This window comes from Coturnix japonica, chromosome 2, assembly GCF_054131305.1.
Source record: "Coturnix japonica strain WE chromosome 2, WE-NBRP24, whole genome shotgun sequence".
Classification (NCBI taxonomy): Eukaryota; Metazoa; Chordata; class Aves; order Galliformes; family Phasianidae; genus Coturnix; species Coturnix japonica.
The window spans coordinates 104,976,859-105,001,138 of NC_140664.1; the positions used below are offsets into that span (position 1 = coordinate 104,976,859).

Below are 24,280 nucleotides of genomic sequence, written 5' to 3' on the forward strand. Positions count from 1 at the left end.
AAGCAGCTCTGCTGTCCCAGAGCCTGGAGCAGGCAGTGAAAACTCAGCCCTTAAGGAAGCTGGAAAAAATAGAAAAGAAAAAAAAAAAGACCAGAATGGATTCATGCATTTCCTCCACAACGCGCCCATGTAGAGGCCAACTACATTCTGGTCATAAATTCTCTGGCACAGGAGCATTATACCAACTGAAAGGAATGTCTTTCCATCTGTGTATTTCCCCTAAGGCGCTCACTTGATAATGAAACCAGTTAAGGTCTTTGGGTTCACAATGTTATTATAGTCGGATAATATTTTGTTTGCAGCAGAGCCTGAAGAACTCCTAAGTAGCATATTACAGGCACTATACACCTGTTAAGTCATGGCGTTTCTTCTGTAAGTGGACAAATCTGTTTTAGCCATCTCCAGAGATTTTCCGCTCACAGTTAATTATGAAGCGCTGACTGTACTCATTTCCTGATCTTAAAGGGAATCTATAACAAATTTATGCCACAGGTGAAGTCTGTTCCCTCTGTCCCTCAGAAATACCAGCAATTCTCCTAGAGGCATTGACTGCTTTCCTTCACCCCTTTCCCCTGTTCTCCTGGTGCCTGTGCTCCAACAAAAAACAGGCTCAGAAAATTGGGGAAAAAAGTGCATGCTTCTAACCAGCAAGCTCCATGTTTTAGAAAATAAGTTATTAAAAACACATTTGAACATGCACACACACAAACAAAATATCACAGGTGGCCAGTCAAAGGTTGTTCTAAAGAGACCCATGGTGGACATCTACAGGATGGACCTGGTTCGCTGCAGCCCCAGTTGCTCTGCAGCCAGTGATGCTCACAGGAAGAGCAATCCAGCACAGCAGTAGGGTTTTCTTCACTCTCTGTGCATGCATGCATTGCCACAAGTGTACAAGTGCTTCCAAATGATATGGGGAATAATTTTGTTTAAAGAGATTAATGGGCTCAGGAAGAAGTTTGCCCTTTGTTTAGTTCTAAACTCGTGAAATCCGCGTTCATCCTAAGATAAATATTGTACTACACAGTTTTGATCAGAACCATAATTGTGCCTTGTACAGTACAAGATATTCTGAAATGAGGTCAGGTAAGATAAGCATTCTGGGGAAAAAGATAAGGAAAAGTAGTCCTTCCTAAGAAAAAAGGGCACTTTGTTCTGACAGAAACCATTTTTCATGCTTGTTCTAACAGGCTAGTGTCCCAGGCACAAATCCATGGACACAAGTCTGCCTGACTTCAGAGATACATGCTAGATCAATGGTTCCCCTCTTTCTGGACCATCAGACAGTTGACAAGGATCAGCATTTTTCCCAAATCTAAGCAGACACGAGTACAGAGACACTAATATCACGGAGTCACTGCACAAGCAGAACTTCAGGAGAACAGTTTTAATAACACTGTTTAGACCTTCTTAAATGTTCTGTTCCAAAAGAAAGCATCTACTTAGCATGGACATGCATTTCTTATATTTTCCTTGCTTTCACATTAGGACTACAGCAATGGAGACTTCTGGGCATCAAAAAAAGTATCACAGCCCAGAAATGATTAGTAGTGAGTAGTAAGTGACAACTTAGAAAAGAAATGCACATATCTCACATTTCTAAGTGCAAATAGTCATCCTCTGTACAGCTGATGACCTTGGCAAATTTGGAGTTGACCGCTGTATATTTTCATCAGTGTTAGAAACGTAACAACACATCTGTAGAGTGCTTTATGATTTTGACATAGATTTGGCAGAAGCCCATTTTAAACTGCCGTTAGGAGTGACTTTTCCTATATTTGCACTGTCAATGGACTGATCCATTTAGACTTTCACCTTTGCTATAGAACACTTCAGCTATGTCTTGGACAGCAAGTTAAAATTATTTGGTTATTGAAAAAAAGGTGAAACCGGGGTATTTCCCATATAACATTTCAATACTTGCGGAGTTCAACAAAGTGGTGCATTTTTTGTGACTTGTGCCATATATTTTAATTTACTTTCCCAAATCTAGCAACGATTCATATTTTTTACTGTAAACAAATACGGTTACCTTTTTGCAAAATCAAAGATACTGCAATATGTTTCCACCAAGTTTTGTCCAAGCAACTACATATTAAAATGGCAGACATCCCTTCAAATAACATCCTGGCAGAGCTTGCTTCTTCTGCAAGTAATAAAAGTGGAGGAGAGCAAATCGTGCTCCAAGATGTTTGGCTACAGCGGTATGAGACAGTTGATGTGTTCCAAATGTCTGTCAGATTACTTAGCAAAACCAACCACTGTTAATCAATAGCGAAATCTTTTTCTTTGTGGTTTAGCTATATTTCTGTTTTTGTTAAACAGAAGAAAATTGCCAATTAGGTGGACTCTGCTAGACCGTGCAGCTAGGGGAAACATACTGTCAAACTGACTGGCTTAGTTAAGAGTTAAGAGGACACAGTTCAATTGCAGTTCAATTACAATACTTAATCGATCACCGACTGCCCATGCGGGCTTTGTGAAGCAAGTTGCGGCATCTTACTCTTGCTCTTTACAAAAATCACGTCAGCCTCCAGAGTCTGCCCTGGTTTTAAGCATTCAATCATTTCTTTAAAAAGCACCAAGACCAGATTTGCATTCTAGGATGTGAGCCTTCCTTCACCTCAATCGTTTGGCTCAGAAGTCGCATCCTTTTCCCTTTCTCTTTGTACGTCTGTCTTATTTTTTTTTATTCCAAACTACTTGGAACAGAGATTGTATCTCCCTCTTTGTTTGGAAACTCTCTAGCAGTTTGTGTATTGCAGCAGTATAATAAATAAAAAGTAATAAAAATGTTAGGAAAGTCCTTAGAAAAGTCCATGTTATTTTTACAGTTACTCATGCTGTCGCTATTTAAGAAACAATGCCAGGAAGATCTAGAAGGGGACTTAAAAACAGTTTCTGCAAGAATATGCAATCAAAATGATGATGTTACCAACAGCAAAATGCTTTGCAAGGTGTACAGCTTCTCATGCTGCTTTTTCAAGTGCTTCTAACAGATGTTCAATTTCAAGTGGTCTGCAGATACCAATAGGCTTATAGTTGTGCATGAATCGGAGCAGCAGATGTGCCCTGCATTATGTTTTGCTATTCCCTTTATGAATTGATATGTCACCTCGTGGGTTTATAGCTAGTTAATTTTGCAATGACATCACTATTTCTGTACTTGTAATGATTCTCACAGGACTTAATTTCTCAAATAACACAACTCTTGATCCTTGAATTGCTATGTGAAAGCAATATATAATAAACAGAATTGTTTACATGATACAGTTCAATTTCCCACCAAATGTCTTCACCAATAGCTTTCAGGTAATGTTGGTATGCAGGTGAATTCTTCCAAAGACCGTAGATTTACAATATGGTCTTGTTTCAGGACAGCAGACAACTGTGCATCTCTCTGCAGGATCATTACAAGCAAGCACGTACTGCTTACTGGTTGGAAGAAACAAGCATAAAGAACAGAATAGGCACAGAAACAGCAGGGATTCCCTCTAGCTCTGCTAGTGGTACCCAAATGAAATCACACTACACAGGAAACTGCACAGTATTTTCTACTGACTGTGACAGGGCAACACTTGATCTAGACAGGCTCAAGCAGTGGGCCCAGGTGAGCCTCATGAGGTTTAACAAATCCAGGAGCAAGGTCCTGCACTTCAGTCAAGGCAACTCCTACTGTCAGAAAAAGCTTGGGAGTGTAAGTATAGAGCACAGCCCCACTGAAAAGAACTTGGGAGTACTGGTGGATGGAAAGCTAGACATGTGCCAGCAACATTCCCTCACAGCCCAGAAGGTCAACTGTATCCTGGGCTGCATCAAAAGAAGCATGGCCAGCAAGTTAAGGGAGGTGATCTGCCCTTCTACTTTGCACTGGTGAGACTTCACCTGGAGTACTGCATCCAGACATGGAGTCCTCAGTACAGTAGAGATGTGGACCTGTTGGAGCACTTCCAGAAAAAAGCCACAAATATGATCCAAGTGATGGAAGACTTTCCCTACGAGGACAGGCTGAGGGAGCTGGGGCTGTACATCCCGGACAAGAGAAAGCTCCAGGGTGACCTGAGAGTGGCCTTTCAGTATCTAAAAGGAGGCTATGAGAAAGAAGACGACAGACTCTTTTGTCAGAATCTGTTGTGAGAGTACAATGGAAAATAGTTTCAAACTATTTGATATAAGGAAGATTTTCACAATAAGGGAGGTGAGGCAGTGGAACAGGTTGCTCAGAGAGATCGTGGAAGCTACTTCCCTGGCTGAAGACATTCAAGATCAGGCTCTGTGAGGCTCTGAGCTACCTGATCTAGCTGTAGGTATCCATGTTCATTGCAGTTGAGTTATATTAGATGACCTTTAAGGTCCCTTCCAACTCCAAAAGATTCTGAGATTCTGTGATTCTTTTGTCTCTGGTACTTTCAATCTTCAATCAAAGAGAGCTGAGCCTTTTCTCCCACAAATAAATAATACAGTGGAGCCAATTCTTGTGGAGAACGTTGTAGTAGCATCTGTGGGTGGTGCAGACCGGATGGCAAGACATCACCTTCCTCCCCTGGAGTGTGTAGGATTAGAACATCCTTCCCCCTACTTCCAAATACACAGTGGAAAATATGATACAGTAGTTTGAAACATGTTGTGTCTGTATTTCTTGCAGTTCAGACTTCTTTTAAAAAGTCTGCATGAGCATTAGTGCAAATTCTAGGCCAGATTTAAACATATGAAACTGAGGAAAACTAATGCTGAAGTCAAATCTATACCTGACTGATCTTCAACATTGAAGAAGAGCAAACAAGCTCTACCTGGAGGTTCACTCCTATTGTTTGCATGCATTAATTGCTTTCTATCTAAATTTAAACTGTAAGCAAACATGTTATGTAGCAGCAGGCTGCACATGGATTCCATAAACATCTCAAACTAATTCCAGGTGCTGGAGCATATTTCCCAGAACCATGGAATAAAATAAGTGCTCCAGATCCACCTTCTCCCTGAAGCACGGAACAAAGTTCTTCCTCCCTTCCAGTCGTAATTCCATCACCTGAACTCAGTTCTTCTCCTGTAAAAACTCTCAGCTGGGACTTTCAGTTCCTCCTCCCAAGTGGCTGGATTTCCTTGGAGGCTCTCCTGAGAAGCAAGCACCACTACAAATGAGACTGAGAAAGCCACAGGCGCATTTCTTTGGCAAGCTTTCTCCAGCAGTACCTATACTTACAGAGCACAAATGCCAGGACTGCAACCAACATACCCCCTCTTTCAAAACGCAAACTCCTCACCAAAATGTGTTCCCCATTGATAGCACAGTCCCCCTACAGGAGCATATCAAAGAACATACACATGTCAGACATGAGATATGTTGCTCAATGCACTACATCAAGGTGCTCAGACACAGCTACAAACCCAGAGGAGTGGCAAGCAGGCCAGCCACTGAAAATATCTGGCCTATTATACGTAGGGTATGGCCACTATCTAAAAATGCATTACCCAGATGAAACAGTTGAGTATCTTAGAGATGCTCATTTGAGTTTTCTGAATATTTCTCATATTTACTCTGACATTTCCTCTGAACATGCATAGTGTTTTGAAAGGAAAGGAGTTTTCTGCTATGGCCAGTCCTTCCTGTTTGTTGGTTTATCCCAATTGCAATTCTGCACATGAATAAAACTTTTCCTCTAAGTCTGATTTCAAACATGTGGTAAAGGAGAACCTAACAATTTTATGAGACATAGTTACTTTTGTAGAGGGTGAGTTTGCCTGGGGGAATTTGCTCTGACTAGATTTATCACAAGTTTTTTGAACCAGATAATTTTGTTTGATAGCACATCTGGCAGCATCATAAAATCTTGACGTCCCAAGCTATTACACAGGAATTACTTTTGTAAATCATTTATGAATATTACTGATGTAGGCCTATTCTGGGCAGTAAGAAAGGAAACAGTGTGCTGAAGGACAAAGGAAGGGAAAAAGGATTCCCTACTCTTTCAGGATTCAACAGATATGGTGGGTATTTATCATTTTAAATGGGAAACATGGTGTCATTGATACAGCTGAAAGATCTACATAAAACAAGTTGTTCCCAATATTCCTTGCACAGGCAAAAAAGAAGAACTCTAGACGTGGAAAAAAAATGTCTCTCCTGATGGAAAACTGCCCTTAAGTCAATCTTTGCAATTAAATGCTGATAAAAGCATAACATGAAATAGCAACCCAAAAATAAGTAAAGGAGGAATAACCATATCAAGGCTAGCACTAAAAAAAGTGATTTACAAATAGTCCGCAGTGACGTGTCTTTTGGACACAGCATAAACAGTTTCAGAAAATCACACCTATCAATTTGGACTGGAAATGCAACACACACTCTTCAAACTTCCAGCTGTTACCAAACCTGAAGTTTGCCATTACACTCCTTCTGAGAGATCAACCACTCATTTCATATGTACGAATGCACATGGGTGGAGGGTGTAAATCCCATGTGAGACAGGAGAGAGGAAGTAGGCCCCACTATGCAACAGCATGGTCCCCAGCGCACCCAAGCAGTGAGGACTGGAACTAGCCCTTTGCTGCTCCTCACTAGTTTTCCAGCCCTGGGAGGGACAGGGTGTTATTTTCGTTGGGCAACAGCAAAGGAAAAAGGTCATTAGCAATACTCCACAGAAACATATTTCCAACCTTAGGTAAGACAGCATTTTGCTGGGGAATTTCCTTGCTCCGGGGCCCATAATAAGGGAAGGAGCATTTCTCTGACAGGTCCTATTCAACTTCCAAATGCTAGGCTCTTTCAGACCGCAGCAAATCTACAAGAGATGCACAGAGCAATTACGAAGCACATGCCAGAGTTACATGATCCGCTCCCTGTATGAGTGTAGGGAGGTAGACAACCTCGAAATTCAGTTTCCTCCCAAGAAGCAAATTCCTGCCTTTACACACCCAGAACTGATTTATTTCAGATGTGCACACCGCCTACTAAAACCCACAGAAGAGGGCATCCACACAGTGCCGAGGATTCACCTAGACAGGGCAGCATTACAGAATGAGTTACCCACTGTCCGAGCCCAGCGGTGCTCCCATTCACTTCTGAAAGCAGCAGGACTACAGAAAGAAGTTCTAACACACTTGATAAATACAATTAAATTGTTGATAATTTCAGATTAACTGCAATCAGAAAACGACAATGTAATATAGCCTTATTGACCAAAGCAGCGTGGATGCTTTTGTGCTACAGAAAGCGACCAACCAGAAGAAAAACAAAAAACAGCAATAAAATAAACTGAAGATCTGAAAAGCAATGACGGTTTCTAAGATCATGAATGATATCTGCAGGGGATCATCTGGACATTTCTCCTCAGATTTGCCAGCATGAGGCAACCTTGGCTGTAGCTAAGAAATCTGATATTCATATTCTGTTTATCTCCCTCTCTCAGAATGCAAACACATGTTCTCTCTTTTCCATAAAGATGTGTAACACATGTACTGAACAAGTAAAGAAGCCTTTAAAGTCAACCTGTTAATTGAAGATGTGTAAATGACTATGCAGAAAGCCTCAACAGAGACAGGACTAGGAGGGGGAAATGGAAAAAAAAGGGACAGCCACATAAAACTTAGAAGACTTCAAAAAGCTCAGTGATGTAATCAAGAAAGAGAAGTTCTTTAAAAAGTTAATTCGTGTATTTTTTTCTAATTCAAGTATTATTATTTCAGAGTTTAAAAGAGTATTCTTTCTTATTTTTAAGTCCATTACAAACAGCACTTGCCTCCGTAACTGTGCCTAATGAAGAAAATCCATCATGTCTTAACCATACCCCAACCTCCAACAGAAATGTTCCCCATTTGGTGAAGTAAAGTGAGATGTGGGAGTCCTTGACCTTCTAAGCAATTAAGGGAAACAGAGACATTCTTGTTTTTATTAGAGAGACAGTAAACTATTTGAAAATAATTTGAATAGCTGGAGAATTAGTGTATTTGCCTGTTCATGAGTAGTGCAGATAGTTTAGAGTTCTCTTGGGGGCAACACATCGTAATGAATATCTGCTATTCATATTTAATGCAATCTGCCAAAGAGTGCTTTTGGGAGGACTTTCTGTGTCAATATAATGATTAACAACAGAACTGGAAAAGCAAATGAATTCCTACAACGGGTGGGGCTGGCAAAAATATCCTCCAATACTACACCAGCAACACTGGATTTGACTGGACTTTTAACGATACCAGTGGAAAATCCATATCCCAAGGAAAAAAAAAAACAACAAACAATCTCTAAGTTGGAGTTCACGTGGTAAACAACCAACAGTAATGGAAGGAAAAACAATGCTTAAAACCACAATCTGTCTGGCCTGAGTATGTCTGAAATGTCTCAGATGAAATACTGGCTATTAAATATACACAAGAAATGTAAATATAAGAATTATTATTTACAAAGCATTATCCAAAAAGTAATGCCATTGTTAGTTCTTTGTCTACCTCTTCCGGATTCTGAGGTGACTTTACTTTCCACACATACCTACACACATACGTAAAATACTTAGATAAAACAGAACAAAAAGCCCTTTATTCTTTACAGTGCACTTTTAAAGCACCCTAGGCTGCACAGTACAGAAAGCTTGTCTAAAATACAAGTGACCTTAGTGCTGATTTTTTTTCTTGACATCCCAGAAGCCCTCTAAATAACGCTTTCAGGTGTTTTTTTAATTTTATTTTTTGTTTTTTTAAGTTATTTTTAATACTATCTGGATGAAGCAATCTTACTCAGTTTATATAAATTTCAGGACATTCTTGTCTCACCGCCCTTCTCTGCCCCCTTACCAAGATACTCCTATTTTCTCCTGGCAATAAATGATGGAGAATACAGAGATCTCAAAGGCTCCCACCTGCAGCCTGAGGACCAAGGCTTGCTCCCACTGAATGCCACAGACTATAAGCATCACCCAGGGCAGGCAGGATGCAGGAAGCAGGATGCTCAAACCAAGCAGAAAGGGAACCGTTGCCAGCCAAGGTGTTTTATTATTTAGTGGCTCCCACCGTTTTTGCTGTCCAGGCTCTACTTTAATTTCATTCAGGACACTCTTGGGGATTATGTAAATCACAGTATTAGCTCAGACTAATCTTTTTCCTCCCCATGCCAAGGCCTCCAACTCACACCATTTGGCTTTAAGCAGGCTGAATGTAGGATGGTGTTCAAGCTCACACTGAGACAGATAGGTGTCTGAGTGAGCAACTAATTTCCTCCCACATCCAGTCCTCCCTGTAGCTCCAAAACTGCCTTGGCCTGTGTTAGTCTTCAACTGGGTTAAACCAGAACAATCTGACCTCTTTGGCAGAGGAACATTACAGCAACAGATCTTAAAACACACTGTACCAATGGACAGAAAAGCTTCATCTTTCGTATGCTGTGATTCACCTGCAAAATTTCAACACTTCTGCATGCTCTGTGGCCCCACTAGTCATAACACAAAGACAACATTCTCTTTCTTGGTTCTCAAATGGGGAGATAGACCACACCTATTTTCACAGCTTCTACATACTTTCTCAAATTTTGGGTGGTCCTTCACTTGGTGAGAGACTCTTTTTTAAGGTATTTCTTTTTTTTATTTTTTTTTTTTTTATTCTATTTTTGTATACTTATTCTTTTCCTGGAGATTCGAAGCTGTGCTTATACCCACAACATGTTTTATGAAGAAGATAAACTCTTCCTAAGCTGATATTGGCAACAGCATTACCAGTGCTTGGTCTCATGATGGCAGGAGGGGGCACTTCTTCCAGGAACAACAGAGAACTGCCTGTGTGTGTCAACATCACATCTACTCACCTGAACCTCAGTAAAGCAGCTTTTACTTTAATAAAATATTGTGCTACAATCCTTGAAAAAAAATTATCTATTCCCCCTCCCCCAAGAATTTCACAGTTTTGTCGTTTTCCTGTTGCAAGCCATGCAAAGCCCATGGAGTGCAGTTCCTGGAGTCCAGCAGCAATCTAAACAGGACAGGCTGTGGCATCGTCCAGAAAGCACAGAAAGGCCTCACCTTCATCTTTCCTTTTTGCCAGGATTTGAATCAGCTCTAGAGAGAATATCCCCAGACAATACCTGCAGGGGTTTTTAAAGGAATCAGGTCCAAGCATTACACAATCCACTCACTGAAGCAGAAAATAGCATTTCTAAATGTAAGCTAAGTAATAATCCTCCCATACAATCTTTGCTAATTATTATTATTTTATTTATTTTTAATATACAAGAGATTCTTCATTATCACTGCCAGTGCAGAACCTGAGCACCATCTGATCTCAGTAGTTAAAACGTCACCTTTGTGCCGTATGGGGCAAGTACAGTGCTAGGTAAATCAATTGGACTTGCAGAAGTAACGATTTCAACCGTGGTCTCCTTTTACTCATTCAGTGCTAATGCACAGTTCATGTATGCTTAAAAGTGACGTTTTTTTTCATCTATGACCTCTTTAGCACCGTGACCAACCCTCTAATTATTAAGTATTTTGCACTATGTATCTCAGTATAAAAACAGAAGTCATGTCATAGGTCACAGAAGCAACACCATTATTAACATCAATGAAACTAAATCACTGTCTCAAACTCTTCCTCTAAGTTACCAGTGCTCACAAAATTAACACACCTAAAATGTTGCTTTCTGTTCAGTAAGACTGGAGGTAGCTAATCCAAATATAGACTAAGCCAACCTTCTGATATAACCAAGTCTGAAATAAAGACAGACTAAAATAGAACAGAATAATTATGTGAAGGTTTAAATGACTGTAACTTAAAAGAACCGTTAAGCTGCATTGTTTTAAAAAACAGTAGAGAGATCTTTATAGCATTCCTAGCACATAAAATCATTTCTGTTGGATTTAGCATGAATGGAAAGAGTATGAAAGATAAAAAGTACAACAGCTTAAAGCATATACAGTGTGTGTGTTTGGCCAAATTCTGATTTTTTCTGTCTTTTCAAGGAAGAGCTATATTTTCCCACTATCCAGAATAAGTTCAATCACACTGACCTCTGACTATAAAGTGGCTTCATTGCAAAATGATAAAATCACACTCAACGTGTCCACAATGAAAAAAAAGAACAACAAAAATGACCAAACTATAACCCAAAGCTCAACTTTCTTGCTTCTAAGTCCCTATAATCAGCCTCTATAATTCTAGTGGTATCAACCCTGAATGTTAAAATCAGAAGTCTACAGGTTTAGAGACAAAAGAGACTGTCATTGCCAAACGTAAGCAAATAGAGTAACACAGACAGAAAAGTCATCCTGCAGGGGGCTGAGATGAAATTCTAATTCAAGTCACCCTTCCCAATATCATGAATTTTTAGCTCATAGATACAAACATGTTGCCTCAAATTAAGCCTTCCAGCTGCCAGACTTTCATGCTCAGTCAGGGCTGCAAATCAGTGCTGCAAAGCACCTCTGCAAAAGCACTGCTCTGAAGATGCTACAACCAGCAGACAAAGATACAGACCCCAAAACTCCAGAATTAGGCTCTTATTTTGCATAACCACAGAAATTCAGACTTAATACAACTTTTTTTTCACAGTTTGAACACTAACTGTTCTATTGCTCATTAGTAACTCACCTGCCACTCAGTCTTAATTCCACACGAACAACTGATGGAAAAGAAAACCCAGCATATTTGATCATAAACACTCGGCATTTACAAATGCACCTCAAATAAAGGTTTCTGTTCATACCAAATGTTATTTCTGAAAAAGGTGAATGTTCTAGTAAAATGAGGAGATAAATTCATATTATAGAATTCTGAAAAGTAACTAGGATAATGTCTGGAAAGATTGGAAAGTCAGTTATTTGTAGACCTCGTATCTCAAGATGTTTTGTTTTTCACCTCCAATAAAAAATATACTTGGCACAATAAAACAGGGTAAATAAAGGCCAGACCAGATTACACCTATTCCCACATGTGAATGCATGAAAATTGCTTGCATCAGCTGGGGAAAAAAAAAGCTACAAAAGACTTTAGTCAAGACTGACCAGTTTTCAGCTATGTGTATGTGAGACACAAAGCCAGAATTAGCATTAGGCAGCACAAAACCCCACCGCTTTACTCTTCAAAAGCTTTTTCTTCACTGTGGTTTCCTATTCATGTTTGGAGTTCTAGGTTTGTGTGCTTTCTACTGAAAGGTCTATTTGTATTACAGCTACAAGTCTCTTTCACCTTAAGTAGAAAGTGCAGTACTGCAAATTTGCTGTTCAAGACCTTTTTGGGCAATCACAGTATTTAGACAAACATCTTCACAACTGACCTGCAAAGCTGTTTGCACTGTAGGTTTCCTCACCATTCAGTCATTCATCGCAAAGATCTCTAGAAAAGCATCTCGTCTATGTGATGCTACTCGAAGAGTTTATTTAATTGGGCCAACTGTGTTTGGAGCCACTTAAAGATAAATAAAACTTAGTCCGAGCAAGAATCAAAGTGATTAAACAAAAACCACAAAAAAAGAACCAAACAAAAAAACCTTACCCAGCTAACACACTCAGCAGTGCTGCAAATGTGAGAGTGGTGCACCGAAATACAACCACAGGTTGAAGTATTAACTCTATGGCCATGAGCAGGCTGCAGCTGCCAGCTGTCTGTTGGGCTGCCACCCAACGAGCTTCACAAGAACAGTTCTTCACAAGCTGTCCAGGAGGGAAGTAGTTACTAACTAAACAAAAACATAAGCGGTAATAATTACAGTGCCACAGAAGGGAATTCTGTACTGAGGAATCATTGTTAATCAATACGCAATGGCTAATTATGTGGACCTTCTATAAACACAACATGAGTTTCTGCAGCCAAGGTGCTAATATATGTCAAAATCCATAGTAAGTTTTATCACCCTCGGTTTCCAGTGCTCTGGTATCACATTTAGTTACATGTTTATTTCTACAAAAGCAAGATTAAGTGAAAATGATATTTCAGAAGAAATGGACCCTCTTTGCCCAAATAAAATAATGAAAATAATAAATGAAACATGGGCAGAATGAACTAGATTGGCCTTCGCTAAAAGAAAAGTGGTCAATAAAAGCTATAATACTGAGCACTTACTTGCAGGTGATGGGGTGCTGCATCCGCTCGTTGGTGGGTGACTCTGGAGTCCATGAAGGGAAGGCAGTGACAGTCCACCGATGACTGGAGGAAAAAGTAACGGGTATGGAGCTGCTGGGTAGTGAGTCATATGTCCATTCACTGCCGGCACTGGACATGTGCGGCTGCTGGTTGTCATGTTAATAGCTCACAGTGTATAAATAATATGTTGCATCACTCCAGGCCAGCAAGCAGATACTTGAACCTGTGAATGGACAGGGCTGTCAAGCCAGCAGGTGTGGCTTGAGCTGGACTGTGTGATGATGAGGAGGCAATTCACTAGATCAATCCCGTCCTATATTTCATTGCTGCTTCCTACTGTTCTCTTTTCCAGACATTCCTTCTCTGAAGACTGTGGACAGATAGTTGTCTTAGTTCATGTCTCAGACCACAGTTCAGTTGTTTATTCCAATGTTTTTCTGTGAGGACAGTTGCTCTCTACAGATGCATGATGATAGAGTCTGTAGAAAGAAGAAAACAAAATATTGATGATAAAATGCATTTTATATTTTTAGCCACAGAAAACTCTCTTACCTCCGACTCTGCTACTACAGATACTTATTTACAATTACCTATTTGTTAGTGTCCTATAATATTAGCTTCATGGTTACCTGCAGGTAAAATTCTTATTTCATTGAAGCTAATAGCAGAACATCCATTAACTTGATTTCTCTATCCAATATTTTACATCAGAAGCAATTTCTGGACAGATACAGTCTTGTTTTGGAAGCAGCCAGTTTTAAAACTTATGCATAAATAAATGCCTGAAATATTGATACTAGAGGAGAGAGAACAGCTTCTAAAAAATTTCTCATGTACATGAAAGCTTTTAGTTTCCCAGTAACACAATGAATTACACTGAGGAAGCTCTGTGCTCTGCTTCAATGCCAGGTCTCAGCTCTCACACAGGGTGTGAGTGATCTGGGTAATTTGGTATCAGGTTGTTAAAACACTAATTGGTTTACCAATGGTTGTTCTCACAAAAGACAGTTAGATTGTCTTATCACCACTAAAATGATCTCACTGATCACTCGCTCTTTATTTTAGGGGAGTAGATTTCTTCTATTACCAAATAAATAAATAAAATAGAACTTTCCATCAGTGTCTCCTGTTCTTAATGCTTTTCATAGCCCCTTCACTGCCTTACCTCCCCATTCCATGTGTCAGTGGTTTCTGTCCTCTACTTCCTCCAAAGACTGAACCAACTGTTCATAAGCTATATCATCTAATCAGTGGTGGTGCGCCATGAAGCTATTTACACTACCCTCCCATTTAATGGGTAATTTATTTTAGTGCTTTTCTTCCACCAGTTATGTTTACAAGGCAAAATTAATAACCCTGTGTTTCACAGGCTACTGCTCCTCTTTTCTTGCAACTTAGGGTACTGAGGAAAACAATTTTAGAAAGCGGGCTAACTACCTAGGTAAGGTAAACATGCCAAAAGCTGTCAAAACAGATCCACCAGCACACATTCTGGATGTTGTGAGTATTTTTGCTCTTGTTTTTGCTTTTCTTGATTCTGCTCTGCAGGAAGAATCCAAAATGTGTTATCTATCTCATAGGCAGAGTGTGTGAGGGACCTGATGGCCACACACTGCCCCAGTGAATCTCTCCTGTTCTCATGAGCACCACCTTCAAAGTCTGCCAAAGCTACACATATCTTCCTCAAGGTTTCATCCAAACAGCAGCCCCTACTGAAGGGTCCTCTTTTTCTCAGTCTCTGCTATATCAAACGGTTAAACTTGTTCCCAACAAGAGCAGTTTAGCTTCACATACTGCAGACCTTGTCTCTTTTCAGAAACAATCTGATCGTGCAACTCTAGTAAGTTCTGCTGGTGGCATGGGGAGCTGGTGGAAATGCTGTAACCACTCTATAGTGTGACCACTGCTTGGTTACTTCTTTGTGCAGTGCTTCAGTCAGAAGTCAGTGAGCGCAGCTCTTGTCTCCTGAGCACTTTCCTACAGCAGGAGCCACCAGGCTGTCGCAACACATGCTGCTGGAGGATGGCAGTAGGTGCCATAAGGCAAACCTAGCTACCCCAAACCGAGGCAGTCCAGAGCCGCCGAAAGGTGGTTTTCTAAGGAGAACATGTTACACCCTTACATCTGCTATGGTAAGTGAACGGCAGCAGCATTCAACCCCTATATGGCATTTTTATTTATAGTTCTTAGAATATAACCTAAAGGAAAAGGCAAGACAATTCTGAAGTGGAAAAATTAAGGCACTGAGGTGAAACGACTTGTCAAGGTCACAACCAAAAGCAGTGCCAAGGGAGGGAAGCAGTGACAACACAGTGTTTACTATCACTGCTGCTACTCAGTCTGCCATTTGTCAGTAAGAATTCAAATAAGCAAGGAAAAAATAAAAGAGAAAAAAAAAAACCACGAATGCATATGTTTGCCTGTCACAGAGCAGTGGAGTGTTTCTGCTCTGTGAGGAATACCAGGAAAGGTTACCAGCTGTGCATGTTTTCAGAAAGCAATTTGTGCTGAGTACAGACTGCTTGGGGATAACAGGAATGTAGTTGTAAGTATTTGATAACAGTGTAAATTATGCACAAAATACCTTTAATGTTAATGGAGACAGACATGTGAAGGGATGAGAGTGTAACAACACATACCACGTCAGCACACAGCTCCTGGGAGCTGTGTCTGTCACCCTGATATCCAGGACCATGTGCCTAGAGGTGGGTGAAGCCAGGAACTGCTTGTGAGGGAATCTCAACAGCCAAAATATGATGACTTACTAACAGCACAAAGTGGAACACAACAGCTAACTTTCTGCTTTATCAATCTATAGATTTATGTAACATACTTTTTATTTCATGTGAGGTGTAAAGTCACCTTCATTTTAGCCTTTGTGGAATGAAACTTCCTGCAGATCGGCATGAAGGACATCAACACTCAGAACTCATTCCTTTGGTCTCCTCTCAGGTAAAGGCAGAGAGGGGAGACAGTAAAAGGTACAACACTCTAAACAGTGCATCATTTGACTCTGAACAGTGTTTCCTACAAGCAGCAGGATATTACAAATGTTTCTGTGATTGAACATCTATAAGATGGCCAATGTGGAAACCATGGACAAAAGCCAACATTCTAGTAACGCAATTCCTACAAAGAAGCAAATGTTCTTCTCAGCTTACCAATGGATTTCAAGTCACTGGCTCTGATAAAAGAGGTTACAGATCGATCACCTCCATTGCTGCATAGCAGGGCACACTAGAAAGTAGAACTTGCTACATGAAGCCCAGAAAACAGCTGTACCCATTCATGCCAGTTCAACATCTCTCAAGGAAAGCCTGAAGATCCTAAAGAAAGCCTTTGTTCACATCACTGGATTCAGATGCTCACACTTCTTGGTTTACTGACAAAGATCCTATCATTTGACACCAACCATCTGTCTGGGCTGTAGATGGATTCAGGGTGAAAAAACTTCTTTTCCTCAGCTAAATATGAGCCACAAAGCAGAGCACTGTAAGACACTATCAGCACCAGCTTTGGCAGGCCTTCCCTTGTTGTCACTTGCTACACAGTCAGGTCCATCATACAAACAGCACATGGAAAAGGACCACAGGACTATAGAATAATATGGCTTGGAAGGTATCTTTAAGATCATCTAGTTCCAAAGCCCCTGCTATAGCCAAATGGATCATACAGGAAAGTTTCTTTGAAGGCTAACCACATCCATACTCCTCTGTTCTCACTGTCCATATCATGGAATTAAGCTGTATTACAAGTAAAACTGGATTTTTGCCTTTTTTCTTTTTCTTCCTTTCCTTTCTGAAAAGATCAGCAGAGTTTTGCTCCACCTGAAGCAACATTTGAAAATCTGCAAGTCATTCTAAGATATCCGTGACTGAAACTTCTTAGCAATCCTTAAGCTAAATTCACCATCCTGACACTGTTCTCACATGGAACCAGTGCCACTCTTCCTTTACAACAGAGGAATGAAATCCCAATCACAGAAGGGACACGTGGACACTTGGGCACACTGTGCCTGGTGCTGCAGGCAGCCACGCCTGCCACAGCACCGAGCTCAGCCCTGGCTAATTTGCTGCTCTGAGCCTGCCCAGCCGTGTGTAGATATCCCTGAAGTTTACAGGGTCATGGAGGAAGTCTCTTCTAAGTTCACTTCCCGTTTTCTTGCCAACGCCAAAATCTCCTCTCTTAAATCTTTGGCTGAATCCTACAACAGGAACCTCTTGACTGTGAGGGCAGCCTGGCCAGTGCGCTGGAAGAGGCAAGTTGCTCCTTTCTCAGCAACAAAAACAGTCCCAAAGAAATTTTGCATGAAAACCCTCAACAAGATACTGCATATTTTCCCAAGGGACAGAGTTGACCAAGTCCTTATTTATTGGGCAATTTTGAGGCATATTTTAATGTTGTTTTCAAAACAAGTCAAGATACAATAGTCCCAAGAATACTTACTACATTTAATGTATAGTTTGTAGTTCATATTGAATTCCCTGATTATGCATATGCTCTCTATTATGCAAGCTGATGACACTGCATTGAGTAGTAGTGAATAACTCAGCAAATTTAGCGAGAGTTGAGTGTAAATCAGTCAGATACAGTAACATGATCACCCTGCTGGTTTTAAACTACTAAAAACGAGTGGAAAATTTAACTTGGAAAAGGAGCAGATTCAGCTTTTCACAAGTCACTGTCAACCGTGGGATGTTGCATTTTGTTTTCTTGCCTATACAAAGAGATTTAATTAAACAATAAACTAGTTACAGTGGCAGAAGTAAAAAAGCCTTTGGAGTGTTATGTTTCCTTTATTAGCATAGTGATGTGAAACTAAACAGAAAAAGCAATCTAATAACAAACATTCCTTTGAGAACTGTTCAGGGAGCAAAAGGACATCCACTTATTGTTCAGCCCATCCCATTGGTCCATATATGGCAATAAAGGTACAATAGAAGGAAACAGGAAACAGACTGGCACATCTGCATTATCTTATTAGGGGCTAATGGATATCTGAGAGGAACATGCATCTGATTCTGAATAGTCTGTACCAATCTCCTAAGCAATTACTCTTAATTAGTGGATTCTGTTTATAGATGGAACTTAGTGTACCCTTCTGTATCAAAGAGATGCAGGCATCTGGAGAGAGATATGCTTTTCTTAAAGGGAAAGTACTACAGCACAATGTGACAGGGTTTTGGAGTTTGGTTTAGTTTTGTTTTTTTGGCAAATAAAAGGTCTCTGAAGCATAACATATTCTGCTATATTATTAATGAAAAGAATATGCCAGTTCAAAAAAAAAAGAGAGAGGAAAAAAAAAGACCATACTGTTAATCTCAAACTCCGAAAGTACACATAGAAAGCTAATACTTGCATATGAATTATATGACAAAAACCACTTTGATGATAAGCAAATAAACAACTGAGCCCTAAAATTTTCAGCTGATGGCCAAAAAGTTTAAAATAGCAGCTTAAGTCAGAAGAACAACATCTGCATTTTGTATCTGCCTCGTCTGCAGCCAAAAAAAGTAAACCACTCTATATGACCAGATGCAGGAATAAAAAAGAAAATGCATGAAACAGAACTTCAAAGTCAGTTTATGGAACAGCGGAGCTGTAGCTCCTACATCTCCAGTTGCCATATATTTTCCACTAAAGGTGCAAGACCCCATGGGGGAGGGAAGATAAATCGTAACAAATGAAGACGCTACGATTACGACACTTCTCCTACGTCTTGGCATCTGAGATGGCTGTCTACAGTTGCCCAACTGCAAATTCCTTTTTGTCATAAAAGTGACACGTGCAAAATAGGTTTCTGTTTTGTTTTTTCCTGACTGAGACTGTTAGGAGATAATTAACATCATTAATGAAATTGTTGTTTATTTGAAAAATCCTATGGGGAAGTATAAAAAGGGGGGAAAAAAAAAAAAGGAAGATAAAGCTTCTTTTTCCCTAAGCAGCTCTGCTTATTATTGCCTGCATTGCAAACACACACTGATGAAACCCTGAAAAAAAAGGGAATCTAAATCTGAAAAGGGGGAAAAAAAAGTAGGAGACACAATGACACCCATTTATTTACACACCACACAACAGTACCCTGCTGTGCCAGCTATTGATTTCAGTGGAACTGAGAGTCCATGTTGGAGTGCAGCAGCTGTGAGTACATAGCCTGAATCCTCATGTGGGAACAATACTCTATAAGCAGAATAACCTATTTCAGCCAACCTTCATGTGTAACATACAGCATTAAAAACACACGGCTTACACTTGGAAATCTTTTCTCACAAAGGTCCAGGGGATTTATTAATTTATTAGTGCTAGCACAATGCTAGCATAACGAGGACATGTGAAGGATAGAAAATCCATGTTTCTTATGTCTGTTATTCTACAGAGATATTAATTCTGTTCTATACTAACCACATTTCAGATCCTCCCATCGCATCATGCAATTTCTCGTTCTCTCCTGTTGTTTGCTGTTTAAAGGGCTGTTTGTAACAGAGGGTTGGTATTTTTTCTTTTTCTTTCTCTCTCTCTTTTTTTTTTTTTTCCAAAACTATCTGCATTCCATGTTTCTTTCATTACTCAGCAGTTGCCAAAACTATGCTGAGAAGATAAATGGTTAGGTCAGGTGGTGGGGTTAACAATTTACTGTGTGTACTGCCCTGAGACCCAGATATGGTAGAATTGGCTCATGTTTATGTACAGGATGAGAAGTTGATTTCCTGCGCAGTGACTTTCAATCATCTCTATAAGGGACTCTTACGGTTCCCTACAGAGAATTCGAGGAGCTTTGAATACATTTTGTGCTGGCATATAGGGTACTCCGCTTTGAAACTAAATGCATTCCTTACTTAATTCTGCCACATTCAAAAATCCCAACTGACTGTCAAGAGAAGTTGTTCTCTTTTATTTATGGAAACCAAAAGGAGGGGAACTGAACTTCTACTGCTCCTCGAGTTAAAATGAACTTTTATACCCATTTCCCTCTTCAATATTAGAAGTGATTTCTTACCATTCAGAATTGCTTATTCACTGTGATCCAAATTTCTGTTTTTACATAGTCACCTCTGTTGGTCCTTACTGTGGCTTTTAAAGACGAAAAACAGTAATTTCACATTGAGAATACCCTAGATAAGAAGTTACTCCATGGGCTACAACACTTTAGGAGACTGGAGACCTTCCAGACAAAACTTATTTGTTTTTCTAGGCTGAACATGTTTTCTTCGTTAATTCCAAAAACTGAAGGAAAAAATACATCACTTATCCCAAACAGATAACACGGATGATCCACAATTTAAGTAGCACATGCCCATGCTGTTCACTCAAGTCATATGTAACTAGGAAGTCAAATATAGGGTTTTTCATCCAAGCAGCTCTTCCTACTGCTTTTAATCGTGTTCTCTAACCACGTTTTCATGCTTCATTTGCTCCTTTTTCCTACAGTTCAGAAAAATCAGACTGAGCTTTTTGACCCAAACCATCCTTTACCATCCCATCTGTCCAAGCACACTATTTTGATCCAACCTACCTCTCTGTGAAGTTGCAATCCATGAAGAGTAAAATCATTGTTTCTGTGACCAAGTAACCTAAACCCTTGGACTTTCCTTTATCAGTCAGTCAAGGCAGAGAAAAAGAACCACAGACAGAAAGGATGAGCTGTGATGAGCCCCAACAAACTGCTAAGCATCTATATGCTGACAAGTAGCATCTAAAGCCAACTTTATTCTTTATTGTTTGTAAAAGAAAGGCAGCACGCATGACCTCCAGTTGAGTACAGAATAAGACACATTTATTGCCCGACAGAAAAATCTTCTATTAAAGGTCTTCTCCTTAACTGGCATCTAATGATTCTTTAACTTGTGTTACAAGGAACCTCAAGATAGTAACATATTGATCTCCAGCCAAAGCAAGGTTCTGCCAGAAGGACTCTTAGAAAGAGGGAAAGGTAGACTGAGCAAATGCAGAAGGCTGAGTAAGCAAGGAAAAACCCACCCTGTTGACTATGTTCAGTAACATTATCCAATATTATGTGACATGGAGATGTTTACAAGTATTTAAGTCACCTCCAAATGGTGTTAGGGCTAGGAGGACACTGAGAATGCATCTGAAGATTCCCAGTCATACTTTCGGAATGCCTATCCTCAATCTGGTAGGTAATGGGTAACGTGTCATGATGACCAATGGCAAAAACAGCACTTTCCATCATTGCAACTGCTAAACAGGACTTCTACTGACTGTTTACAACCTTTAAGAGGCCTCTGAGATTAGTAAGAGGGGTCAAGTGATGTTATTGTTTTGGTGACGGAATGAAGATCCCTAGTAAATGATGGGGGCCTGGGAATCATTAAAGAACAGAGTACTTCATCTGCTTAGAAGCTGAAGAGAAAAGCAACTTTGGAGGGCAGCTCCTTGACAAAGAAGCAGATCTCTTTGGGAGGCCAATGCTATGTGGTCATGATGTTCACTGCAGCATGGACTATTCCGTCCATTCACCCTTATGGGTATCTTCCCAGGTCCTGAGAAGTCCTGGTCTTAGCAGCATCAGCATAATAAAGCAAAACATCACATCAAATCTTTTCCTCAGATTAGCTGATTAGTCATTTTCTGCATGGACTCATGCAGGGATTCTTTAGTAGAACAGAGAACGGAACTCGCAGGTCAAAGGAGATAAAGAAGGAAATAAACACCATTTCATTTGCAAAATATGTGCTGCAGTGGAGGATTGTTTCAGTTCAGCACAGTTGACTTTATATGCAAAACAGACAAGGATCCTGCAAGAGTCTACTCTGTACATACCACAAAGAAAATTTTCCTATTTTGAGCAATTTAACTGATTGTTAAGTAAAGAAAGTGAATTCACTCAAAAGATGAATATATTTTATTCAGGTGGGTCTCTGAGAAACGTGATGGAAGTTTACGTCAGGGATGTGCTAAAGGATGTGAAAGGATAATCTAGGGCTCTCGATCCCACAGCTAGGACACAAGACACCATGTTCAGGATGAAAGTGCAATCTGTCAGCAGTCTAATTTCTTTGCACTACAAATCTGGAATTTCTGCTTCCTCAGAGCAAGGGCAGTTTAGGTCCTTGCTGTACCCCTTTGTCAAGTGAGGAAGGTGGAACGAGGGAAAAACAGGATTCAAGCATTGGTTGTGAACTCTGTCTGTTGGACTCGAAGGCCATCTGTCATCTTAGTAGCACAGAAGTGCAGACACTGTGCTAACAGAGAATAATCTCACACACATAATTTATCATCTTTTGTTATATACGGCAAGTCTAACAGCGTGCCTGCTGAAAGGTTCTGTAATTCCTCTGAGTTATTAGAGTCTTCAGTCCTACTTTACGCAGAAGACAAAATTTCTGTTGCCTACTTCAGGTCCCTAAGCCTTCACTTACTACATATCAGACGTTCCAATATATTCCCAGTAAGACTCCCTTAGGGTCAGTAGAATATGCCAGAGGGCTGGTGGAGATTATGAACGTTTATATTAGAGCCTCTATTCTCTGTAGCTCCCTGTCACAGGAACAATAGGGCAGCAAAATTAGGAACAAGCACAGCCATTAGCTAGGAGGGGACAAAGCTATAGAGTGGATGGCAAAGCAAAAATAGCTTTTTTATTGTCAGTATTTTGCTTAACAGGGAGCCAATAAGGCAACTGCAAAATGCCATTAATATGCTGAGATAACATTGCTCATGTAAGCACTTTTGGATTTGTCATCTGAATCACTTGAAAATGTTGCAAAATCTTATCAGTCAGGTCATAAGGACAGAGGTGCAACAATCAATCATGGTAGCCACAAAAACAGCACATCTTTTCCACATCCTAACACATTTAGAAGATCTATGTCCCAGAATTATTCTGAGAGAGGTGCTGGACAGATGGATAACATTATGAGAAAGACCAATGTGAACTATGACCTTACTTTTCACTTTCAAAAGCAACCATGCAGGAGCCTAAGCACCAAAAAAAGTCAAGAAGACTTTTGTCATACATGCCACCACCACCAGTGTAAAGCAGTACTTCAAACACAGAGCAAAGGTATTCTTGCAGAAAAAGAGTGTGAATTCACAGCAGTTGCTCACTTCTGAAAGCATCTTTCCACTGCTAGCTGCTAGGCAGCTTTCCACTGGTAAGTACACTAGCCTGAATTACTTCATATTCAGTGCAGATGAAGAAGTTCCATGTAGACTCTTAGGGATGCAGTCTAGTAATATGCCACCATGCGGAATTTAGATCCGACCAAACCTACTGTCATTTTAAAGCCATTTAGCCATAATCAGTTTAACCTCAGCCCAAATCAAAGACTCAACAGGGCAGCACTTAGCCTCCCAGTACATCTGGAACACTGATCTTTCAGCTTGACTGGCTAAGTAATGTATTAAAAATCATTAATTCTGAAAGCATTCAAGAAGTTAACTGTAATAATTACGCCATGAGGAACTGCAGCTGAAGCAAAGCTTAGGCCCACATTTTCCTGCATTTCCTAACTATCAAACCATAACTTGGATTTTAGGTCTGAATGGCAGGAGATCTGAAGCTGCCAGTCCTCATGCGTGAAAATGAAACGTGGAACTATTCCTCCTGTAAGTGAATGCAGTAGTGCCTTAGTGTATGAGTTTCAGGAACTCTTACTGCAGTGTCACCATGGGACCCAGCCATGGACCAAAAGGCTACATTGTGCCAGGCAAGATGTGAAAACGTGGCTACTGTTGTCAAGGGATGACAGTGCTTTGTTGGTAATATGGAATGCAGTTCTAAGGGTTCTCCTGGGAATAATAAATCTATAGCTCAGTAAAATGGGAAATGGTTGGGCAGCTTCCCCACTCTGTCATGTTCAGGTTGGAAAACCAGGTGATGCTCCTGAGAAAAGAAAGGAGCATCCTACCTGTCACAGGTGGAGGCTGGCAAAGAGCACTCTGCAAAACCCACCTGCTGGTATGAACACTACAATCCCTGCTGCATCTCTCCTTCATGCTTGCCACATGGTGCAGCACCAGCCTGCTGTATATGATGCTGACTGCTACTCTTGTTCAGACCTCAGGCTATCCTCTGTACCGCAGCCAGACAGGTACGCTTTCCATACCACCTTATGCCCTGTCTGGTCATCACCCTCCCCCTGCAGCAGCTCTCTGCCAGAGTGACCTTATCAAGGCTCTCCCCACAAGATTTTCAGGACAGCAGCACTCACAAGCCAGGGTCTAGCAGTCTTGCATACTGCAAAGGACACAGCAGAGGCTG

The 24,280-nt window shown here is 40.4% G+C and overlaps 1 protein-coding gene across 13 annotated transcripts in view; it reads right to left on the reverse strand.

The window, feature by feature from the left end:
• Positions 1–24,280, reverse strand: part of RARB (retinoic acid receptor beta) — a 322,222-nt gene that overhangs the window by 184,049 nt on the left and 113,893 nt on the right. For all 13 annotated transcript variants that reach the window (XM_085538374.1, XM_085538372.1, XM_085538368.1 and 10 more), the window contains one exon: positions 13,036–13,535. In XM_085538374.1, the coding sequence (XP_085394500.1) occupies positions 13,036–13,213 (178 nt within the window). In that variant the 5' untranslated portion in view covers positions 13,214–13,535. The remainder of the gene's footprint in view (positions 1–13,035; positions 13,536–24,280) is intronic.